This window comes from Mytilus trossulus, chromosome 2 (assembly GCF_036588685.1).
Source record: "Mytilus trossulus isolate FHL-02 chromosome 2, PNRI_Mtr1.1.1.hap1, whole genome shotgun sequence".
NCBI lineage: Eukaryota > Metazoa > Mollusca > Bivalvia > Mytilida > Mytilidae > Mytilus > Mytilus trossulus.
In genome coordinates this window covers 67,735,025-67,761,133 of record NC_086374.1, presented here as the reverse complement: position 1 = coordinate 67,761,133, position 26,109 = coordinate 67,735,025, and the positions used below count along the sequence as shown (strand labels likewise).

The window sequence follows — 26,109 nt, the reverse complement described above, 5'->3', positions numbered from 1 at the left end:
TTTTTCAGAAATCAATAACTAAATCCATTATTATATAACTTTACCAAGCTGTCCAAGAAAATACATACCAATCGAAACTTCACCTTATACCTAAATTTAGATCAAAGGCCAACTTAAATAATTCCATATTAATTTTTTTTACCAAAGCCTATACTATTAACTGATTACTTGAACTTCTATTCAACAGCTGTAATATTAAATAATGGTTACTCACCCCTAATCCTAGTCCTGTAGTATTAACAGAAGGTAACATTCCTAAAGACATTCCTGGGAGTCTTGATGTCATTAAACCTCCATCACCTTGCATAATACTGGGTGAAACTAATTCCTTTTGAACTGTAACATAATGTAAACTCTTTAATAAAATATTTGTTTTTAATTAAATTTGATGATTAATCTAGTGAAACACATTTTCTGCTTCTGTAACAGGATAACTTATAAATAAACGAAAAAAAATTAGTCATTGATATGGGATATAGTCCAAAATACTGTTTGAAACTTATATTCAACCAATGTTTGTATAACAACAACTGCATATATACTCAAAATGCTAGCAACCCTTGTAAATTTGGCATCGAAATTTATATTATCTAGGATGATAATAAAGCAATTCATGTAAATTGGGGTATCAATTTCCAAAAAAAATGAATCCAGGTTTTAGTTCAGCAGATGTTTTACTTAGATATCGTGTTTCATTCAAATCAAAGTGCTATGAATTTCAAAAGATAAAATTTGAAGATGGCAGCTAACAGATAATTTTAAAATCAGGAATCTATTCAGTTAACTATTGATAAATACATAAAATTAGGTTGAAATCCTAGTACAAATTATTAAACTTTTATAACAAAAACCCAGCTTCTACTGCAAATTTAATAAATCGAAATCAATTTGAGGAGCCTCTATTTAGATTATTGATCTTTACTTATCATAGGACATAGACGTGCATAAATACAGTAGACAGTGTGACTACTATAGGACAAAGACCAATCATCAACTATGCAGTAATTTTGTAAATGCATATGTATGGTTATTGATATCAATAATTTTCGTTCATTTTTTTACATAAATAAGGCTGTTAGTTTTCTCGCTTGAATTGTTTTACATTGTCTTATTGGGGCCTTTTATAGCTGACTATATGCAGTATGGGCTTTGCTCATTGTTGAAGGCCGTCAAGGACCTATATTTGTTAATGTTTGTGTCATTTTGGTCTTTTGTGGATAGTTGTCTCATTGGCAATCATACCACATCTTCTTTTTTATAAAACTGGTTTCCTTTATATGAGACATATTTTCATACCCCTTATCCCTAATACCGGCTGACCCGGCTGCTTGACCTTTTGACACATACAACTATGACTTTTCCATTGTGGTGTCAGATATTTCGTTTTATGACGTAAAAAATTTACGGAAACCTGTGTGATATGCAGTAATGGCGGAAAAATAGCGATAATGTGTATTGTCAATATTACCTTGGGTTTTAACATTCTGTACAAACATACTACGGTTTCCTGTCAGCTTCCATTCTGGATTTGTCATCTAAAACAAATGCAAACAAATATCACAATTTCTCGTAATATTATGCTGTCATGTATCTCTAAAAACCTTTCGAAGATAATTCTAAAAACACCAAAAAGTTTATTTAACACTTCTTCCTGTAATGGTATATGTTTACTCATCAGATAGTGGAATTTGTTAAATTAAGGATGTCTGCTTGTCATGTTTTGGGATTTTAGTCAGATTTTCGGAATCCTCTGATTTTATCCATGTGAATGCCTTAAAAAAAAATCCCAATGAACTCCCATTTTTCTTTTTATAAATCTTTAACATGTATAATTATAAGTCATTTGTAAAAGTCTTATAAAATTTTATTTATTTTTTAATAGTATTTGGGAATTTTAACTTGTCAATGATAAAGCTAAGCAAAATCAAGAGAGAACATGTTCCCGCCAAAATTCCAAGGGCTTATATCTCGAAAACAAGCACATTGACGGTCCAGGGCTTCCAAAACGGTCATATATTCCGGTCATTTATATAATGTCCGGTAAAAGACCGGCTGGGCAAAGCATGAAACGGTCATATACTTTTTAGTTTTCAAGGCTTTTTCGGTCATTTTTACATAATTCACTATCTTTTTGACATTCACCTTTTGCCTTTAACATCAACACATTTCCGGTCATAAATGTGACATGATGATTAATTACTATCAAAACAACACCTTCTTCAATACTTTCTAATTTTAATCAAGGCTAATTAGTAGTTGGACAGCTGAAATCTACCTGTTCAGGTGACAGGTGAACTATGTTCAGTACCGGACATTGTATAAATTGATCTGTATTATTTTCTTACATTTCAGCAGTTTGTTTCTTATTGATTTAGTCCAAAAGATTAAAATTATAAGAAATTAGTTTATTAACATGATTTGATGAAAAATTTAAAAAGGTTTTAAATAATAAAATCGTCAGAACTACATCGTATGAACTAAAACACGTGTGCGCATGTGCGCAGGTGGAAAATTTAATAATGCATCCTACATTTCTTTAAAAATGCTAAAATTATCATTGATACCTGTATCTAACGTTCAATTCAAGTATTTTGTCGAAGAAATAACGTGGAAAGAAGTTCTTCTCTCAGTCATGCTTTGTAAACGTACATGGATTTTACGTATCCGTTTATGGTCCACGTTTACCATTGTCAAGTCAACATCCAGTTGAAAACGAAAGTAAAGTTTTTGACAATGTCATTTTGCACAAGTAAAAAGTCTAAGGCAGATAGGAGCACACTGATGTGCACACTTTGAATGATGACTGCCAATTTAACAGTAACATCTGAACATCAAATTCATATCATATCAAAGTAAAGTTTAAAATCGTTTTTTTTTTAATGTAATGTCAATCATTGGAATGGCCATCTGATTACCATAATTGCCTTTTGTGAGGGATTAAAATCGGAATCAAATATGAAATGTCCGGCTGGCTAAATGTTTTTTGGAAGTTCTGCATTGACCCCTATATTTTTTTTACTTTTTTTATCCTTCAATTTATTACCTATCAATACACACTAGTTTTATGAAAAGTTATTTATTTTGAAACTGAGCAGCGAACATCCTTAAAGGTGGAAAAATATTGTATATAGGTGTTAAAATCTTGTTTTTCAATTGATTTGTAGTCAAAATTTATTCTTTCTAATTCAATGATCTACAAATTGTCCAAAAAAAAGGAGCCTGTAATTCTGGGGTTGTTGTTTGTTGCTGTGTTATATATTTGTTTTTCTTTTACTATTTTAGTTAGTTTTTGTGGTTTGAATTGTATCACAATCAACAAATGGAAGTTTTTAATGACCTTGACTGGCTATACAGCCCTTGCACGGTCCGCTGTATCACAATTAAGGATTTTGGGTCCTTTTATAACTGACAATGCAGTATGGGCTTTATTCATTGTTGAAGGCTATATGGTGACTTATAGCTGTAAATTTCTGTTTTATTTGGTCTTTTGTGGACAGTTGTCTCATTAGCAATCAAACCCCATCTTCTTTTTTTATATAAACATATTACTTACATGAAAGTGCATTAGAGATAATTCAGTTTTGCCACCTTCTGACTGGTTTTCTTTACTTGGTTCATCTTCAGTATTTGGTATCCACTTGAAAAAATGTACAAAAAATAATAAATTTTATTTATAATATATCATAAAAGAAATTACAAAATATATTCATCAACTACCATTCTCTGCTGTCAATACTGTAACTTACAATCTTTTTTAATTACAAAAAAATAAGTATAAATTTATCACATTAATAAGATTTTCTAGAGTGAAAATTCAAGTGAAATGATTTCCCACAAAAAATAATATGTAATAAAATGACACTTTCCTGAAAATTTCATTTGCAGTAAAACTTCCAATAATATATGTTGTAAATATATAATATAAACACAATCAGCAGTAATAGTTTAAATAGCATAATTCCAATGAAATTCAAAATGGTTATTTCATTTAACAATTTCAAAACAGATCACTCTAAATCTATAAACTTTATCATTCATGTTTGTTTATAATTGTTTTTATATAAGAAATCTTAAACCAGATGCCCAGCAGGGCGCAGCTTTATACAAACGCACAGATCGAACCCTGAACAGTTGGGGCAAGTATGGACACAACATTTAAGCTTGATACAGCTCAAAATTTGGATTGTGATTAAATAGTTGACACAACATAGGTTTCTGACACATAATGAATGTGGTCTAAGAACTTAAAATTAAATACTTAACCAGATGCTCCGCAGGGCGTAGCTTTATACGACCGCAGAGGTTGACCCCTGAACGGTTGGGGCAAGTATGGACACAACATTCAAGCTGGATTCAACTCTAAATTTGGATTGTGATTAAATAGTTGACACAGCATAGGTTTCTTACACAGAATGAATGTGTTCTAATGAAATTAAAATTTTTGTTTTCTCTTAGAGCAATTCACTATGCTGTTGAATATTATTCCTCTCAAAAAAATGTTTGAAGAAATTTTCTTTTTATTTATGAAATTTCAAATGAGAAAATTGAACCCAATTTTTTTAATCACTTCCCCCTTTCCCTTATTCCAAAACTAATCTCAATTAAAATTTCTAATGGAGTTTGCAACAATTACTACTCATTGAAATACATCATAAAATATTAAGATGTAAAAAAACTGCTTGTTATCACTGAATGGTAAAGATTATTTTAATTTATCAGTTGGTAGTAAAAAGTGAATATACATTGTATATTGTATATATAACAAAGATTTAAGCTGATTCTGGACAAAGAAAGATAACTCCAAATAAAAAAAATTCTTACAATTAGATATTTCTTGCTTACTATTCTGGACAAAGAAAGATAACTCTAATTAAAAACAAAATTGCTATTTCACAATATTTTGCAATAAGATATTTCTTGCCATTGTGCAATACTGTGCAATTGAAAATTTCTTGCTATTGCACAATACTTAATATAATAATTTTAGATCCTGATTTGGACCAACTTGAAAACTGGGCCCATAATCAAAAATCTAAGTACGTGTTTGGATTCAGCATATCAAAGAACCCCAAGATTTCAATTTTTGTTAAAATCAAACTAAGTTTAATTTTGGACCCTTTGGACTTTAATGTAGACCAATTTGAAAACAAGACCAAAAATGAGGAATCTACATACACAGTTAGATTTGGCATATCAAAGAACCCCATTTATTCAATTTTTGATGAAATCAAACAAAGTTTAATTTTGGACCCCGATTTGGACCAACTTGAAAACTGGGCCTATAATCAAGAATCTAAGTACATTTTTAGATTCAGCATATCAAAGAACCCAACCGATTAATTTTTTGTCAAAATCAAACGAAGTTTAATTTTGGACCCTTTGGACCTTAATGTAGACCAATTTGAAAATGGGACCAAAAGTTAAAAATCTACATACACAGTTAGATTCGGCATATCAAAGAACCCCAATTATTCAATTTTGATGAAATCAAACAAAGTTTAATTTTGGACCCTTTGGGCCCCTTATTCCTAAACTGTTGGGACCAAAACTCCCAAAATCAATCCCAACCTTTCTTTTGTGGTCATAAACCTTGTGATAAAATTTCATAGATTTCTATTCACTTAAACTAAAGTTATAGTGTGAAAACCAAGAAAATGCTTATTTGGGCCCTTTTTGGCCCCTAATTCCTAAAATGTTGGGACCAAAACTCCCAAAATCAATACCAACCTTCCTTTTGTGGTCATAAACCTTGTGATAAAATTTTATAGATTTATATTCACTTTTACTAAAGTTAGAGTGCGAAAACTAAAAGTATTCGGACGACGACGACGACGACGCAGACGACGACGCCAACGTGATAGCAATATACGACGAAAATTTTTTCAAAATTTGCGGTCGTATAAAAAATTAAAATTGGACATTTACCTATTAATGGTTCAATGTGGACCAATTTGATAACCGGGCCCAAGTATTAAAAATCTAAGTATATGTTTAGCTTCAGCATATCAAAGAACCCAACGGATTCATTTTTGGATGAAATCAAACAAAGTTTAATTGGGACCCTTTTGGCCCCTAATTCCTAAACTGCTGGGACCAAATTTCCCAAAATTAATCCCAACCTTTCTTTTGTGGTCATAAACCTTGTGTTAAAATTTCATAGATTTCTATTTACTTAGACTAAAGTTATTGTGCAAAAACCAAGAAAAATTCTATTTGGGACCTTTTTTGGCCCCTAATTCCTAAACTGTTGGGACCAAAACTCCCAAAATCAATCCCAACCTTCCTTTTGTGTGCATAAACCTTAAATTAAAATTTCATAGATTTCTGTTTATGTATGCTAAAGTTATTTTGCGAAACCCAAGAAAAATGCTTATTTGGGCCCTTTTTAGCCCCTAATTCCTAAACTATTGAGACCAAAACTCCCAAAATCAAGTCCAACCTTTCTTTTATGGTTATAAACCTTGTGTTTAAATTTCATAGATTTCTATTTACTTATACTAAAGTTAGAGTGCAAAAACCAAATGTCTTTGGACAACAGTGACAACTATGACGTAGATGTCATACCAATATACCACCAAAAAAATCTTTTTTTGCAATCATATACAAAATATTTAAAAAATACAATTTTTCCAAGTTGTTTGTTTAATTGATAAAATTTGCATTATAAGTTACCAGTTCATGTCTCATTGCTGATTGCCAAGTTGTGCCTGTTATCCAGATATTTAAAGATAAGTTAAACAAACCTACTTAATTAAAATATTTTTCTTTATCTAACAGAGACGACTGACAATTCATTGAATGTTATACCATGGATACATTATTTTTTTATGGTACCAATTTTAATTGTTTTCATGGAAACAGATGACTACAAATCTTCAAAATGTTCAACAAACACTTTTTATTAGGTTGTATGCAGACTTGAGCAAAAACCAAGAAATCACATATTCATAAAAAAGTACAGTTTCCGGAATCCATGAAAACTGGTACCCATACAATAAATGAATTCATAGTTTAGGGGCCAGCTGAAGGACGCCTCCGGGGTGTGGGAATTTCTCGCTACATTGAAGACCTGTTGGTGACCTTCTCCTGTTGTTTTTTCTATGGTTGGGTTGTTGTCTCTTTGACACATTCCCCATTTCCATTCTCAACTATTACTAATATATTAGATTTCAATCTTACTTGTGGATTTCCGTGTTTTTTAATATCCATTTGAGCAAAAGAACAAACATCACCAACACCAGCTACATCCACTGTGAAGTTACGGAAGAAGTCTACGATCTGTAGAGATTGGTGTCGCAGTGAGAAACACAAGATAAATGGTGTTATCAAGGGACTGAATAACTCTTCTAATAGATATGCCTGTGAAAAAATATATACATAAAATGAAATTGAAAATTTATTTTTCTAAATATTTAGCTGCTCTATTTATAACTCACAAATTTTAACTTTTCACAATTTCTCTCGCCTAGTGCCACACATAATGCACCAAGCTTTGTACCTCAGTGCTTAATTGCTGTTTGAAAATTGTCCTGATGCACCTGTCTGTTGTTAAATTGATACTTTATAAAATTAAACAATTTTCAAAGTTTCAATTATTCTTTACTTTTATACAGAATTAAAGGCTATATATGGATGAAGTATGATACAACCTCAACATTTTTTGTAAGGAATCTGATGTACAGTAGTTGTCGTTTGTTTATGTAATATATACGTGTTTCTCGTTTCTCGTTTTGTTTATATAGATAAGACCGTTGGTTTTCCCGTTTGAATGGTTTTACACTAGTAATTTTGGGGCCCTTTATAGCTTGTTGTTCGGTGTGAGCCAAGGCTCCATGTTGAAGGCCGTACTTTAACCTATAATGGTTTAATTTTTAAATTGTTATTTGGATGGAGAGTTGTCTCATTGGCACTCACACCACATCTTCCAATATCTATATATAGAATGATTCCATATTTTATTTTAAAAATACATCAGTGTTTATTTCAACTTTGTTCGCATCTATCTTTAAAACCCTATTTCATTTTTATCTAGTAAAAGAAAAACCAATTCTCTTTAACCCCTTTTAATATTGAACTAGTAAGAGATAACCCAATTCTTAAGGTAGCACAATACAAAGATTTTTTTCACTCCCAATCAGACATCTTTAAACTGATGTAATTCATTTCATCCTTCTTTATATTTTATAAAATTTAGCTTCTTTGTTATTCACCCTTATGCTCCACCAGGAGCGAAGAGGATAGGTAGGTTATTCATAGCATCCCAAAATATTTTATAGATTCTTGTACAGCACAGCTTGACCTCCAAAAACATCAATAGAACAAGTTTAATACCCAATTGAATTTAGTGGTCTCTTATGAATTGATGTTGCAAACTTCGTTGAAGATTTATGAGAGAATGAAATACAATAGGAAAAATCTGAGACACAAGTTTTGGAGGTTAAACAGTGTTGTGCAAGAATCTATGAAATATTTTGGGATGCTATGAATAAAAAAGAAGCTAAATTCATTTAGGTGTGGACATCACAATATGACAACTAATTACATAACAAATAATTATGTAATAATTATGTCATAATGAAATATTCACAATATGAAAGATTAATCCTTCTTTTATAAAACTTAAAGAAAAATGAGTGGAATTACATCAGTTTAAAGATGTCTGATTGGGGATGAAAAATCTTTGTATTGAGCTACCACCCCTTTTTAATATAGATCTGTTAAAAGATAAACCAATCCATCCTCTTTAACTCCTTTTAATATTCAACTGGAAAAAAGATAAATTAATTGTGACTCCTTTCATCTCTCACCACTTTGTATTGAAACAGTAGTGAGAATTCATCTCGGACGTTCTGTCTATGGGCGTTTCCCTTCCAACTATCCGGCATGTAATGTATATGTGCCAATATAGTCCTCATTAGAATCTCTGGACAGTATATCAAATGCTGAAAATATACATCAGTTATAAAATATAACTATTATAACAAAAAATATGACTTTTGGAAAATAACTGAAATGACTTATTTTTACAGTACTGTAAATTTATTGCGTGCATTTATTATTGCAACTTTGTCACTTTAGATTAAAATGTGATTTTGAATTTTGCAATATTGAGAAAAATCCTGTTTATTTCATTTTTTTTTTTTTAAATTATTGCGATTATAACCCAGTTGCATTTTTAGCAATAATAAAAACATAGCAATATTTTCTGAATTTACAGTATTTAGTTTTTAAGTATATATATAAATAACTACTGAAATCATGAGAGATTAAAGAAAGAAGGGACAACATGCTTGATACTAAAAGATATGAATGTCAAGAAAAAGAAAAAGAAATCATATTATTAAACATAAATGTCAAGAAAAAAGCTATGAGAGATAATTTGTACCTCAGTTGATATGATTATCTCATATTTTGTTTTGCTTTGCAGATGTTTTGCTGATAATGTATTTATTTCCAGCATTGTTTTAAAATGCACACATACAAGCTTTGTGATCTATATGCTAACAAATACAATTTAAAATCTTTTTGAGTAAATCAACTAAGAGTAAATGTTTTACTGGTGGCACTCATTTTTTCTTCTTCAAAAGATGACATTAAAATGTAAAATATTCAATATATATTTTTTACCCATGTTTGTTTTCCTTAACATAACACTCTATTGCAATCAATATATTAAGATGCAGTTACTGTGGATTCATTTATTTTTGTGGGTACTAGTTTCTGCGGTTTGAGGGAAACTTGCATAATGTGGATATTTGATTTTGTGGTTTGATGGAAATTTGCATATTGTGGATATTTGATTTTTGTGGTTTTGTCAAAGTCTGCATACATTCTTTTAGACAATTTACAATTCCTATGAAATATTTCAATTCATGGTTACCCATGTACCAAAGAAATCCATGAAAATTGGTATCCAACAAATATTAATGATTCCATAGAATAAAACAACATACCTCATCAGGTATCAGCACTCTACAACCAGTCACAATTAAACCTGAAAGAAAGTTTTCAAATTCATAATACAAAATATCCAGGTATCCACTGTTATTGTGCATATTCAAAAGGCTTTGTCTTTTCACATACAATATTTATTCAAATTATAGCTTGAATTTATGTTTACAAACTGCTTATTTGGTAAAAACTTTAGCTCATGCTTCTGTGAAATGTTGTTTAATAACGCAAGCAAATTCTGTTAATCCTCAATTCCAGTTTTGACTGAGTGAGTTGTGAATTTTTCATTCATTGATTTAAATTTGCAATCACTGTATAAGACATTGTTTCCAAAGTGTGAAAAATTGAGCTCAAGTTAAGTAAATGTGTAACTTTTTTAAATCCTCATTTTTTTTTAAATCATGTTGTCTATGTTGAATGTCTTAACTGATATGCTGAACCAATATCTTATAGAAAATGAATTTATGAAACTGAAATCCTTTATTCAAGACCCTCTATTTTGCAACAGATTCTTTAAAATTTGTCCTTATTACCTGATATTGTCAATACAGTAAAAATATGTTCTACAGCCAGTACATCTTCATCAATCACAGTTAACACAACCAACACTGCTCCTATACTACCAGCAAAAAAGGCTACATATCTGTAAAGACAATTCTTAATTAACTATAATATGCACAAAAAAAACATGTTTTAAATAATAATACTTGAAAGCAATGATAGATTGGTTGTTGGTGTTTGAAGCATCTTTAAGCGCTGTTTGCTGTATGTTGATGGGTGAAGGAATGCCATATACAGGGTTCTTACTTGGAATTATTAATACTTGCTGATCAAACATATATTTGTCAGGTCTAAAGCAACATACATATTCTTTGAGGGCCTAATACTCAATATTATTTTTTCTGTGAATAGTTTTGTAAACCTAGGGTTTTTTTCATCTTTTATACTTAGTGTTGTCTGTTCTTCTTATTGTGACATGTTTTTTTAACTATCCCCTTTGAATCTTCTATTTCATTTCCACTTGTGTAGTTTCCACAGAAAAAATAATAGTTTTTTATTCTAAATTTAATATTTACCTGTATCAAAAGGATAAATATTCTAATCAATATATTGTTAATTCAGACATTATTGCCAGTATTTTATTAAAAGAATTTATAAAGAATGGTAAAAAAAAAAAAATTATTATTGCCATATCAGGAAAAGCTACATTCAGCTATACATGGCTGATAATGTGCGCTTTAAGTATTTGTATTCTCCCACAGTAACATTATTCCCATCAAAAGGCACCTCACAATAATAATATTGAATCTGAAGTAGTATTATGAATGATTTTTGTTTTACAAATCATCAATGAAGACAAATACAGCACTTACTTAGCAAGAATGATCAGTAGAGGGGATGTAAATGTGTCTAAGTACATATTGGCAGCTTCATAACCTCGGTTCAGTCTGAAAAATAAAAAGTCAATTATGGCACTCATACAATTTAATGAAATCAAGAGTAGCAATTCCTAATGGATAGTAATTCTGATCCCAAAACTTAAAAAAAAAAAATCAAATATAATGTATCAAAACAAGCTGAAGGTCAAGATAAGATTTCAATGATTTTCACAGTTGGTGTTGAAGAGTAATGGCCCCTTATTTACTTATGGCAGTTAATGTAGTTTTGGGGAAATCAAGAGCTTGAAAACTGTTACATCAAATTTCTTAATATTGTTTCCAAAACAAAATTGAGGTAATTGGTTGTGTATGCTTTGCACATTTGCTGCTTAAGAGTAATGATACTTGATTGGTTTAAATAGGGTGCTTAATGTTTAATATAGTTTATGTACAACGACTTCCCAACCTTTTACCGGTAACTTGTCCTTATATAAATGTTGTTTCTGGTAATTAAATTGAGGTCAAGTTTAACAATTTCCACCTATGCAGATATTGCTCTTGATTGCTTTATCAATGACACTAGTTAATAAATTTTAGGAAAGCTTGGTATGTTGTCATTTAGACAGCCACTAGTTTATTGCATTTGACACAATGCTCCAAGTAAGAAAAAGTATTTGTAAACAATGATACCAATACCATTTTTTTAAGTCTTTTGTTTTACCCTGCCAGTGTTAGAAACCTAAACCTTGTGTTGAGCCAGCTACAACAAGACCACAAGGTGGTATAAGCTGGTACCCAAATTAATTTGGCTCGTTTGATTTTCATAAAATTTTGAATATATATTTACTTTGACCCAGAGTTGGGGTAATTGTAATTGTAATCGTTAATCAGCTGTAATTGATTACATTTTTTCAAGTAATCATTGTAATCATTAATCAGCCAAAAATCTGATTACATGTAATTTAATTTAATCAATTACTTTTCAAAATACCTTGTAATCCTGATTACTTTATGATTACTTTATGATTACATTCTGATTACAATGAAAAAAATCTTAAACTGTGTTTATGGTCAATAAAGGAAAACTTTTCATACATGTGATGGACTGTGAGACTCAGATCAGGAGATTTGGAAATTTTGGTCAGGAGATTAGGACTCAGATCAGGAGGTTTTTTATCGACATAAATTTTGTCGTAAATGTAACCATATGATGTAGAAATTGTGTTTTTTCTTCAAATTTCCATCAAATTGTAATATGTTTATAGTACCCTTATTGCCTTTAAAATCTTTTTGAATAAAATAAAATATTGAGAAGGTTTCTTGTTTTGTTTTGTTTTTGATAAATAATTTTTCGCTGCTTGCAAATAAATCATTATATTTATTTATCTTATCTGTATAGATTTGTATTCATGTCTCTATCTCCTTATCATTGGTAACTCTATAGACAAATAAGAAAGAAATAAGCTCTACATGTATATTTGCAACATCATAAATTAATTAAAAAAATAACATACAATAACACTAGTACTGCATGGCTTTTTTAAGCATTATGAAAGTCATATTTGTAGAAAACTTAAAAAGACTTAAACAGTGTAAAATGTTTTGCTATTTCTTAGCTTACACAATCACTGTGCCTAAACGGCCGTGGGTAACTTAAGTTACCCACATCCCAAGATGGCGGACTCTAAACTTGTTGAGATGATAGTTGATACGAAATCTACTTTTTGCAACGTTTTACATGATCTATTTCAATATTGATAAGACTTTTGAATAAATAAATTACTTACCATCACTACAAATTTGTTAATTTTGACTTCACTTTAGCGCAAGGCAAACATTTAAAAAATGCATAAGATGTCCGTAACTTATAAGTCAAAAATATTCAGACTGTCCGTAACTTTATTTTCGGATGTGGGTAACTTTTTTTTCAAAATTGTAAGATTAACAATTTCAACACTTAAAGGACAGTAAACACTATCAAATCCCTTGATTATTACATAGATTTATACAATAACGATATGCTTCAAACTAAACAAGAGAAAAAAGCAAACCAGAGTGTCACGGATTTTCCGATAAATTTTTAAAAATTATTCCCGGTGTCATATGGTATTTTGAACCCCCTAAAAATTGAACCCGGGGTCAAAATACCGGCGAAATTTATCTAACATTCTTCTAGCTTTATAGATTGTTCACTGATGAGTCCTTGGACGGTGTAGCTGCGGAAAAAAATGATATCCTTTCCCTTAAATAATTTCTGAATTGTTAGCCAAAAAAGTATGGTCTCTTCACTATATCTAGTGTGATGTGTTGTTGATTGTGAGAGAAAAAAAATGCCAATATACAGGAATAGATGGAAGGCTATATTGTTAAACAGGTGTCACTTTATTATAGCAATAAAAGTAGATTTAAAATCTAAAAGTTTCATTGACCTCAGGGATTCAATAAGATCGGGTATCAAATCATACATGTCTTCTTTAGAGGTTTGGGCTGATTCATCTATGTATTTCTGCTAAGGATTGACCTCCGAACTTGTTCTCCTCAGGTGATTTTCACATGTTCACTATTTATGTAATTTGTACAGTGTGAAATGGGGAGATTTATAACCTGCATGTCAAGATTTATCATCTAAAACTTAAGCAATTAACAATTTATAAAGACAGTAGAATGTAAGATAAATTAATTTTGCCGTACAATTTTCTACATAAGAAAATGCCTGTACCAAGTCAGGAAAATGGCAATTGTTATCCATTCTGTTGAGATTTGGATTTTTTTCTTTTAATAAGGGACTGTCTTTTTGTTATTCATATTCAATTTATATTGAACATGTTAAGATAGTTTGGTTTACTTTTTTTTATAAGGCATGCCAATTGGTTTGTATACTTCAGTAAAAAATAAACTTCTACAGTTATAATTGAAAAGTCGTCAATAGCCTAAGAAGAGACAAATAATACAATTATATGTTTCTGGCCTTAGTAAAAGATATTGTACATATATTCACAATTTAAAGATGTACATATATATATATATTTGATAATAAGTTTTATATTCAAGTAATACTTTTCTTTAACACTTAATTATAATCTTTTGTTAATGTTGTGATTTTTGTCAACTTTGAAATGACAGGTAGGGAACCAATTAAGGTTTGTTTTTATTGCAATATTACCAACTGAGTATAGCTGTAGGACAATATATGGTAAAAGATAAATCAGACATGTGATCATTTATCCAATTAGCACAAAATTAATGAAAAGTTGGACAAATATCTTGTTTAAAACAAGCAAATTTTTGTATGTATTTGGACTGGACATGTAAAATGCAATGATTTTTCGCACTTGTATTTTGTTTACAATTTGATTAAACTGGTACAATTTCATCCATATTTAAACTCCCACAAACTGCACCTTGAAACAAATATAAATTAAAGTCTAGAATATGTCAGAAGACAAACAGCAAATGCTTTTTATAAAGCTATATTCAATTGAAGTCAAAATAATTCAGAGGTTAATGATGATAAAGTGCAATGGGTGGGTCTTAACCAGTCATACAATGTGCATGTATGTATGAAGTGAAATTTTGAGGTTTATTAAATAGATGAAGTTTGAACTTATCATTTTATAATAGGCCTATAGCAAACACAATGAATACTTTCTAAAAAATGCTATAGTTATATATTAAACGTTAATTCATTCACATCATGAAAAATGTTTTTTTTTTAATTCACTGTAATCAGATGTAATCATGATTACTTTGCCAATGTAATCATTAATTTAATCAGACACTTTCAGAAATGATTAATTTAATTTAATCGTACAAATGACAAAGTAATTGTAATTTAATCAATTACATTGAAAGTAATCGAACCCATCTCTGCTTTGACCATCTCATGATCTGACAAAAATATAAAAATTTCAAAAAATTTGAACCAAGCATTTTATCAGAAAAATTACACTGATTATACATGTATAGCAGTTTGACAAACACTAATTTTGATCATTGAGAAGCTTTTTATTCCCTTAAGGGCATACGATACAGTTTTGATCCTGTATTTACAAGTTCGTGAGAATTTGCATATAGGCTATTTTTTACCTGTTTAAATCAAATATGTAATAAAAAATATACCTTCATGTGCTACTTTTTGAGTAAAATGAGGTCGAAATTTTGTATATTTGCTCAAAATTCAGATTTGTGGACGTAATTTCTTTTTCGAAAGAAAGACATAACTTTTTTGTTATAAAAGATAAACACAAATTGTTTTTTGTTAAATAATCGGTAATTTCTGTATTTTATAAGTATTCTGAAAAAATTATGCATTTTTCATTCAGAAATAACTCATATTTATCAAATGTTCATGAATTGAGGAAAATATGTCATTTTTTGCTGCATGTTTATCAAAATAAAAAAAATCCTCTATTTACAGTTTTATAAAATTTGGGTCACATAATCTCCCTGCAAAATGAAACAAATTGCTGTTTTGAAAAATAGGGGTCCATGAACTCGTTTTCAAATTAAATCAGTTTGAATGATAAAAATCAGTCGAAAAATGCATCTTTTCCCGATAAGTCACCGTTTGACGTCGCGAAAATAACATTTTACGTTAGCAACGTCATTACCTCCCCTGTAACTGTATCGTATGCCCTTAACAACACAACCTCATTACAATGTTTAGCTAATTTTACAGAGTTATCTCCCTGTAGTGTTAGGTACCACCTTAATATAGAACATCTGATCACACAATGTGTTAATAAAATTACCTGGCAGTAAACTCATGGTCTAGTTCATTCAAATGTCTAACATATATTCTAGCATAATTTGACCTACAATGAAAAACAATATTATATTCTTCTATATATTCCAGTAACTAACTGATGAAAAAATGGCAAAAATGAAAATAGCTCAAATATGGATTAAAGTTTTAGATAGAAAGACAGACAAAATTTCATTAATTTTATCAATTTTATATATATTTTATCATATCATAGACACAATTTTGTCATCAATGTTTTTTCATGATTTACGTCGGTTTAAAATGGAATTTAGAATTAAATTATAAGAAATAACTGTAATATTTTGTCAGTCTATAGTCTAAATAACATAAAAATTGTGGTGAACACTGTTAAATAACCCGATAAACGTGTTATTCAGTGTGCACCACATTTTTAATGTTATTTCTTCATAGACAGAAAAAATATTACAGTCATTCCTTAAATGTGCATACAGTGCATTTGACAACGCTAGATTTTAAAAAAAAACATATGACAATAGTTTTCATTTGAGCTTTTTCTCTAGACAGTAGCAACATGGTAGTAGTTAATCAAAATAAGGAAATGTATTCAGCCATTTTGAACATGTTACTATGTCTTTTATTCAATTTTCATTGATATCAAGAGTGTAAAAATATCAACAATACAAAAAGTCCATGGATTCAATACAAGCTTACCATCTTCTAGTCCCAAGAACATTAGGTTGTCTTTTGATTAACTATTGGAAAGAAAAATTATGAAAAATATCATTTAGAAAATGTCATTTTCAATAGTAACATTTTGATGAATGTGTATGAAAATATTTATGTACTGTTGTATGCAAAATTTGAAAGCCTGTGATAATAAATGAAATTATTAAAGAGCTAGTTTCAATATATTTTCTCCTATAAAGAAATGAAAGAAAACATATACATCAATTAGTCAATCTTTGGGCATAACAAATCCTATTCTATTTCTTTTTCCCTGAATTAAACTTCAAAAATCAAAAGAATATCCAAATACTTTACAGCAATCAATGTAAAATAAAATAATGTAAATAATAGGATAGTTTTACATTTTTTGATGTTGCAATGTTACACTTCTGTCTCAGGTTAGGCCTGTAAAAATGTTTAAATATGCTTCATTTTTATCACCTGTCTTAAGTCAGGAGCCTGTTGTGTAGTGGCTGTCTTTTGTTGGTATGGTTTATAAGTGTTTCTCGTTTCTTTTCTTTTTTTTAGAGATTAGACTGTTACTTTTTCTGTTTGAATTGTTTTAAGGCCCTTTATAGCAATCTGTTTTGTGTGAGTCAAGCCTCCATGTTAGAGGCTGTAGGCGTACTTTGATCTATAATTGTTAACATTTTATACATTGTAACCTGAATGGAGAGTTGTCTCATTGTCACTGAAACCACATCTTCTTATTTGTATTTAAAATATTAGTTTTAAAAATGTTCTTACTTCTGCATATCTGAAGAAAGAGTATAAAATCTGCCACAGAAAAATTACAGGTGAAAGTATAAAGTTGGCTATTCCTATCCATAATATTCTTTGTGATAGACTGAAAAAGAAAACTTTAATACAAATATCTAGAAACATTAGAAAAATGTACATGACCTATAATGGTTTACTTTTATAAATGGTTATTTGGATGGAGAGTCTTCTCATTTGCACTCACACCACATCTTCCTATATCTATGAACAAAATTTGTCTTAAATTTTTTTTATAAATAGAATGTGTGAAAAGTATTCATAATGCCGCAAATAAAGGCAACAGTAGTATACGGCTGTTCAAAACTCGTAAATCCATGTACAAAAAACAAAATGGGGGTAACAAACTAAAACTGAGGGAAACGCATCAAATATAAGAGGAGAACAACGACACAACATAAAAATGTAACACACTCAGAAACGGACTAAGCATTAGACAAAATCCGATGAGAATAAAAAAATATAACATCAAATCCAAATACACTAATTTGGGATAGAAAAGTACCGTGACACGTCTTATAGTAATGTGAATTCACACTCTTGCAACATTGTAAATAAGTAAACTGCATTTTTTTTTTTATCAAACTGTTTATTTTTGTGTTCTTGTCAATTAAGCTGTATTTTATTTTTATTGGACAACCCTGCATACAATCTGGTATCCACTTAACATGCTTAAAGGAACTCTGTCAGCACAAAATATAGGAGGCCTTAGTTCACCAATACTTAAAGTATTTATAATGGTAAACTTTATAATCTGACTTAAAATGTTCAAAAATAAAAAATTAATGTAATGAACTGAAAAAAACTTTATTCATTATCCAAGAAATACAGAATATGTTTGTCTAAATTACTCTATGTAATTCAAATATTAATGTATAGAATTATGAAAGACTTTTACCCAAAGTCCTACATTTCCATTTTCATATAAAAAAAAAATGATGCTCTTCATGATCATGAGTTCTTAGATAATGTGATTACCAGACCAAATATTTTATGATTATTTAAATATTTGAAAATCTGTGACTGTATTTTTGATTATCTTAATTAAACAATGCATAACGTCCAGTAACGACTGTATAAAAAAAGTTAACGATTATGTGATTATATTGGCAAAACATTTGTGATCATGTGATAACTTGAACACCCCTATCAGGGGCCTCAGCAATGACTGGTTTCTTTAAAAGACGGAAACAGTAACATTGTTTACTTACAACTGAGATAGATATTCTCTTCTGTGTTTATGTTTGTATTCTTCTTTCAGTTTCCAATTGTTTTCAAATGGAGACCATGGTCCCCCTGAAAGACATGATCAATAGTAATACAATATATACTTCAGTATAGGTGATGTAGAAACAGCAAAAACAACTTTAACAGAGCAGTTAAAAAAATCAAAATAACTGTTCACCTCCAATCCACAAAGATTCAAGCAAAACAAAATCTGCCACAGATAATTACATGAATTATGTTACAGGTTACTTTGTTATACAGTACTAATGAAAGTCAACAATTCTTTCTTAAAGGATGATTCGGTAAAAGTTCCTAAAAAGATTAATAGTTGATCAAAATATATTAATTGCATGTGTAAAACAGTATATTCTTCGAAAAGCATTACAGGAAAAATATTAAAGTATGAAAAATTACATCATTGAATAATCTACACATAGTTTTTTTCAGTTCTGCTAAATTCATAATGAACTCTTGATATTGATATGACAGGACATAAACATTTGGTTGCACATTGGTAATAAAATCAATTAATTCAAAATATACCCACTTGTCAATCATACTTACAAAATAAAATTATATCTAAATTATACTTTAATCCTGTACTTAAAAAGGCACTGAAAAAAAAGAATTTCAAATTATAACTCTGATATACAAAATTAGACAAAGATAATTATAGATTATCGTTGATCATCTCAACGAGATTGATTTTCTTGCTTGAGCTGGTACAGTGAAAGTGAGAAAAGCAATCGAGTTGAGATGACCAATGATAATCTATTTATCGCTATTTTACATATGACGACGTTGTCAATTTCATGTCAATTTCGTTAGCAACGCTGCGTGGCCTCCATAGTTTCTAGCGATAATTTTCCCATCTCAATCGAGAAGCATGATATGAAAATTATCACAAAAAAAGATCAAAAGAAAAATGCACAAAATAGCGATAATAGGTTTTATCTTGACATGACCATATATGAGATATTTTATCTGAAATGTTTAACTTCCCTTCAAATTTTTGGAGCATATTTTTTTTTGGTAAAAGTGTCTTGTGAATGAGAAATTTATTTTCTCAGACTTCAACCTATGAAATTCTGAAATAATGTTCTTCTGGTCATGGTAAATGAGACATTTTGTAAGTTGTGGAACATCAATCAGAAAAGTTAACCTCTTAACATGTGGTCTAATGGTCACTTTTCAGATAAAATTGCTAAAGCATAATCATACCAAGTTACAAATACTAAAAATCTATTTTTCGATTACTAATTTCCTTCTGTTTTTACACACTTATGGCTATTGTCAAACAAGTGAGAGGTTTGGCTAGCTTTAAAACCAGGTTTTATCCACCATTTTTAACATGAGAAAATTGCTGTATGAAGTCAGGAATGTAAAAGTTGTTACCGTTCGTTTGATGTGTTTGAGCATTTGATTTTGCCATTTGATTAGGGACTTCCATTTTGAATTTTCCTTGCAGTTCAATATTTTTGTTATTTTACTTTTCATAACACAAGTTGCTTCTTATTTTTTGACAATTGCAGTTAGTTCTATAAGCAAAATAAGTTGATAATATGTCGCTCTGTCTTTAGTCTTCTATGTTGTGTTTTGTATACAGTTCTTTTTATCATCTTTTTGCAATGGCATTATTAATTTGTTACATATTACGAGTTTATATATCCCTTTGATATCTTTATTATTTCTGTTGAAAGTGATATAGCTCATGCACCTATAGGTGTTTTACTAAATTTCAAATTAAGAAAAACAATATTGATTACAATAGTTATCAAAGGTACCAGGATTATAATATAGAACACCAGACACACGTTTTGTCTACATAAGACTCATCAGTGAAGCTCATATCAAAATATTTATACAACAGTTTTTAGCTAAAAAAAATATAATTAAAAAAGACTGTGTTTAAGGACATGAATGCTTCTGCTCAAGCTTGCATTTCAAACAAAATTGGGAATTCGTAGGAAGGATGGTCAAGGGTAATACTTAATGCCCCCTTCCCCTTGAGCGGGGCATAATAATTTTTATCTCTAGGTTTTTTTTAATTTAATGAAGAATATCTGTTTCATTTTCTTTTTTATTTAGATAATTTTTCTGACAAACCTTTGTCAAAATTTATAACAATTTTTCATAAAAAACAGATTTACATAAGTCTATCATCCTATCTGTATGTACTTACTATTGGCCAACAAATGGCATCTTAAATTTGACAGGAATCACTGATTTGTTAACCATAGCTATCATGTAGTTCTTAAATCTCAATATTCTGTGGTAAATATCTATAAGTATAAAAAATACATAATATACCAAATTGATCCACATAAATTCTATAGGCATTTGAGTAAAGGATTTAAATTGCTATAACATATTATACACATACATAGAAAAAAGGAGCATTTTACTAAATGTTTATACAATGATAATGCTATTACAGTATTTAGTTTGGTGAAGCATAAAAAGAGTGAACCAAAGTTGAAACAAGGTTAAATTAGAACCTTTTCTGGAAAATGATGTAATGACAGACCTAGCTCTTCCATATAATTAGGTGTACAATGTTAATGCTGCAAACCTGCAAGTATCCGCTATTGAGGGGGTCTCATTGGGGGGGGGGGGGGGGGGGGGGGTTCTGATCCCGGATCCCGCTTACTGTTTTGTCAGATTCCTGTATCCCGCTTACACTAGTCTATGTAGGTAAGCATTTCTCATTTTTTTGTAATTTCCCGGGTCCCGTTAGACATCATTTCCCGTTTTCATGACACAATAATTTGACTCTCATGTGTCACGCTTACAATAAATCGGCAATCCTGCCTCACGATTAGACCCCAATGAGACCCACTATTGAGAACAGCACTGTAAATAACTGTCCACAGCGTTCATAATCAGATGCGATAAGATTTTTTTTCTGATTTTTCTTGCATATAAAAATCAAGTTGTATAATTTTAACATAAAGCATAATACTTTATTTATTCCTTGAAACCAAATTTCATGGATTTTTTAGGTACATGGAAAACAGGAATTTCATTGTTCAATAAATTACAAATTTGTTATATGAATATATGCAGACTCTGACAAACCATGCATTCAAACATCCATAACAATTGGTAACATGAGTAAGTTTAAGAGCCTTGTAAAATATATGACTTTAATCCATTTGCTGTCAAACGAAGCAGCTCAGATAAGATCAACTGATTTGCTATTCTTTAAGGCCTAAATTAATATTGTTTGTTTCCCCAATCCTGACCCTGCCAAGCCAGGTGTGGGTAGGTAGGTAGGGAAATAATTTATTTTTCCCAAAAAGTTGGAACAATATCGGTGGATCCGGCAAGCCTGAAAAACAGAAATGAATAAAATTATATTTGACTTAGTTTTGATAATTAAATTTTGTGAGTCGGACCTTTTTTGCAGGGTCGGTTGGAATTGGAGAAACAAACAATATTTTATTTTTGGTCTAAATTTATAGACAATCAAACTTACCCAGCTCAGACAGTTCTTGTTTGTGTATACACATTTGTTGTTCCTTCTGTACTTCTAATAATCTTCTTTGTATTTCATGCCAGGTTAAGTTGGCTAATTCCACCTAAAAATACAAGATTTATATAATATAGAATCCCCATAAAATCACCCAAGATCACCCAACTATAAGATGGTTTTGGATTAAAATGTACATCCAACCCTTTCAACTAGAATTTTACTTGCAAACTGCAGAATTTAATCAACAGAACCAATTCCAGAAATATCATTTTACATTGAAATCTAGATATAGATTCTACCACTGTATTGAGTTTGATATGATATGTATCCACTAAAGACAGTTAAATTTAAAGCTTGTTAAGCGTTTTAAAATTTTAAAATTTAACTGACCTGAGAAAAGCAAGAAAATTTCAGAGGAAAGCAATAAAATTTTACGTCACAATTGAATTTTGACCAATGAAGAACTGAGATCAAACAAATTGCACGTTGATTAACTAAAAATAATCAACAAGTCAGGAAAAGGATAAATCGAGTAAGAATAAGAGAAAATATTTTACGCAATAATCCATGCAATAATATATTTCTATGAAGAATTTGAAAGGTTAAAAACATTTCATATTCATAAATTATATCAATTATCATATATATTAATACTTACTGCAGTTATCTTCAGAGCATTGTTGTAGAATGATCTTATTTCTGTGTATTTGAAGACATTGTAGATAACCTTCAATGTTCGGAACACCCAGAATGCAAAAGCAACAAGTATACACACTATAATACCAAAGCTAAACCTGTTGAAGAAACACACAAATAAGCTTAAAGTTATGATGATTATTCTTTTGCAATAAAAGTATGATATAAATTAAGATATGTAAAAAAAAAAATCAAAGAACAAAATTATTTATGTATGTGCCTGTCCCAAGTCAGGAGCCTGTAATTCGGTGGTTGTCATTCATTGTTTTTCGTTCATTATTTCATTTTTCCTTCGTTCATCAGGCTGTTAGTTTTCTTGTTTGAATTGTTTTACATTGTCTTATCAGGGCCTTTAAAGCTGACTATGCGGTATAGGCTTTGCTCATTGTTGGAGGCTGTACGGTGACCTATAGTTGTTAATGTTTGTGTTATTTTAGGTCTTTTGTGGATAGTTGTCTCATTGGCAATCATACCACATCTTCTTTTTTATATTAGAATCACAGATTGATAAGTTGATTGTTAAAATTTAACATCACTTTCAGCACTATGTTCTTTATTGTGACAGACAGATGTTATTGGTGAAGGAAGCAGGAGTGAGGCAACTGACCATTCTAGTTATTTAAGATTGAAGTCACACACCCTGCCATGCACAAAGTTTGAACTCAGTGTCAACAGGCTAGTGACAAAGTAGTTGAATTACTTACACAGAGGCCACCACTAAAATATCAGATTTATCTTTATCACATAGCATAAATTATAGATAAAAAAACAAATATATTTTGAATAGGTATTAATTGTGCAGGTGAAATTTCTTCTATTCTTTTATACCAATGTTGAGCACAACTGACAGAAATATGCCATTTAGAATAAAAACAAGAATGTGTTCAAAGTATGCCCCACTCGCATAATAATTTTCCATGTTCAATGGACCCTGAAATTGGGTAAAAAATCTTATTTGGCTGTAAAATTAAAAGATTATATCATTAGGGACATATCTACTAAGTTTTAAGTGGATTGGACTTCAGCTTCTTCAAAAACTACCTTGACCAATAACTTTAACCTGAAGCGGGACTAACGGACAGACAAACAGACGGACGAACGGACAGACAAACAGACGGAATGACGTACAGACCAGAAAACATAATACCCCTTTACTATCGTAGGTGGGGCATACAAATCTAAAATTATAACATGTTTGAGGTTAGACATGAAACTTCATTCATGGTGAAAATATGTGAAAAATTGAAATAAAATATTAACGGACTACTACTAAATAAACCTACCTCTGAACACATTGATCAAGGGGGATAACTGCTTCAGGAATTGTGACCTTGTGTGTACCATTGTATTTTATATTGGCAAACAGGACATCATAATCCACACAGTCAATCAGAAATATAGAAAATAAAACAACAAACAGGAACTGTCTGAAAAAGAAAGAGAAAACTGTTTTTAATTTACATTTCAAATGCAATTTTTGGTTTTATCAAATGTATTATAGTCAATAATAAGTATCAACAAAGAATTGAGTCCTGAAAACTTAACCGTTTTAGTTATTGTAACTTAATTTGTATGCCCATTGTGTTCACTCTATAACTTTACTTTTAATTAAGAAACAATTTTTGGTTTGAAATGCATGTGACAATTGTCTTCTAATATACATATGTAGATGCCAACCGCTGTTTTGTGAACCCATTAAAAAGTATTTTGGCAAGTGAGGATCCAAGCAAATATAAGAAATTACAATTAACATAATCACAAAAACTTTAACTGTTTCACTTCACAGTGTTCTCTGCAGAAATTTTAAAGGCTCAAAACTAAAGGGTGTGTAACTTTTTTCCTTGAACTTACATTAGTTGTAGTATATCTTCTATGACCATACAACCAAAACCTCCTCTTTGATGATAATTGTAAACTCTGGCAAAAAAATCATCCAAATTTTCTATGTGGTTCCATCGAGCTGGAAAAAATTGGTCAAGTAATATCAAATGTAAACATATATATATTTAACTGTTTCGACACTGTTAATTGTTCCATGTCATACTCCATTCTCATTTTAAAATTGGTACTCAAGTAAAGAAATGAATTCACAGTATTTCATAGACACAGAAGTTAATATTTTGACAAGCTACCTTCTGTGAAAACAAAAAAAAAGTTACAAATAAAGGTGAACCACAAATTTTACAGTCTAACAAAGTACAAATTTTCTAAAGGCTTATAAACATGCATAGAATGTAGAATTTGGAAAAACCACCAATTCAATTTTTTCTCTATCCAAGAAAATATATGAATTCACATTTTATATAAACAGTAGTTAAAAAAAATTACATACTACTTTCTGGAACAACATGAATCATAAAATCCCTATCATGTGATGGAGCTTCATCTGTCTCATCGTCTTCAAATGTCGCTAAAGCCTGGTACGGTGTCTCATATTCAGCCATGGTCACTCGTATCACTCATGCCTATTAAAACAAACATGATCAATTTATTAATCAGATCTTTAGCTACTGTTGTGTTACATCTAATTTTATCAGTAAGGTGCATGGCTTAAACAAGTCATTCTTTTTTTAGTGATTTGAAAATTTCTGGTAATGACCTACTCAAGTAATTTTGATATTTTCTTTGATATTCAATTATACAAATTTCATAAATTTGACACTACATGTACATGACAACTTTTTCTGCAATTTGCTTACAAAAACAGTTTCAGGTCAATGTTTATATATCTACATGTATAACACTTGTGAAATCTTCAGCACCTAGAGCGTGGTTGAAAGTATGTAAACTGTTGTAGGATGAAATTTGGGAAATATCTTATGACTTGTATATTTCAGGAAAGTGATCAAAAGTAATTGGTTATTGTTGACAGGACAATTATGATAATCCTCCCCCTTTTTTCATAACTCCTTAAAGGCTTTATTGTTTGTTTGTTGTTTTTTTTCGGTAAACTATAAACATCTGTATGTAAACTAAAAATAAAGTGACTTTGCTATTCACTATCAATTGCAAGTTTACTCAAGTTTACTATCAATCTCAATATAGTCATTAAATAGATTCTCAATACATCAGTAATTAACAGCCGCATGACCCCTTAGGGTGTTTATTTAGCAATATGAATGTATAACAAATAAAATTAACAAGTCACTTAA

At 30.1% G+C, this 26,109-nt stretch overlaps 2 protein-coding genes across 2 annotated transcripts in view; both read right to left on the bottom strand.

Annotated features, from left to right (window-relative positions):
* Window positions 1–26,109, bottom strand: part of LOC134707855 (uncharacterized) — a 321,374-nt gene that overhangs the window by 120,531 nt on the left and 174,734 nt on the right. The window lies entirely within an intron of this gene.
* LOC134707853 (autophagy-related protein 9A-like) overlaps window positions 1–26,109 on the bottom strand; it is a 31,005-nt gene that overhangs the window by 3,020 nt on the left and 1,876 nt on the right. Inside the window, exons 2-20 of the mRNA XM_063567952.1 lie at window positions 25,290–25,422; window positions 24,809–24,917; window positions 24,241–24,384; window positions 22,920–23,055; window positions 22,265–22,367; window positions 20,969–21,068; window positions 19,351–19,400; window positions 18,771–18,855; window positions 17,530–17,629; window positions 16,768–16,808; window positions 16,082–16,144; window positions 11,325–11,399; window positions 10,485–10,594; window positions 9,954–9,994; window positions 8,808–8,942; window positions 7,180–7,359; window positions 3,554–3,637; window positions 1,469–1,535; window positions 215–336 (exon numbers count right to left, since the gene is read on the bottom strand). Coding sequence (XP_063424022.1) covers window positions 215–336; window positions 1,469–1,535; window positions 3,554–3,637; window positions 7,180–7,359; window positions 8,808–8,942; window positions 9,954–9,994; window positions 10,485–10,594; window positions 11,325–11,399; window positions 16,082–16,144; window positions 16,768–16,808; window positions 17,530–17,629; window positions 18,771–18,855; window positions 19,351–19,400; window positions 20,969–21,068; window positions 22,265–22,367; window positions 22,920–23,055; window positions 24,241–24,384; window positions 24,809–24,917; window positions 25,290–25,401 — 1,857 coding nt within the window. The 5' untranslated portion in view covers window positions 25,402–25,422. The remainder of the gene's footprint in view (window positions 1–214; window positions 337–1,468; window positions 1,536–3,553; window positions 3,638–7,179; window positions 7,360–8,807; window positions 8,943–9,953; window positions 9,995–10,484; window positions 10,595–11,324; window positions 11,400–16,081; window positions 16,145–16,767; window positions 16,809–17,529; window positions 17,630–18,770; window positions 18,856–19,350; window positions 19,401–20,968; window positions 21,069–22,264; window positions 22,368–22,919; window positions 23,056–24,240; window positions 24,385–24,808; window positions 24,918–25,289; window positions 25,423–26,109) is intronic.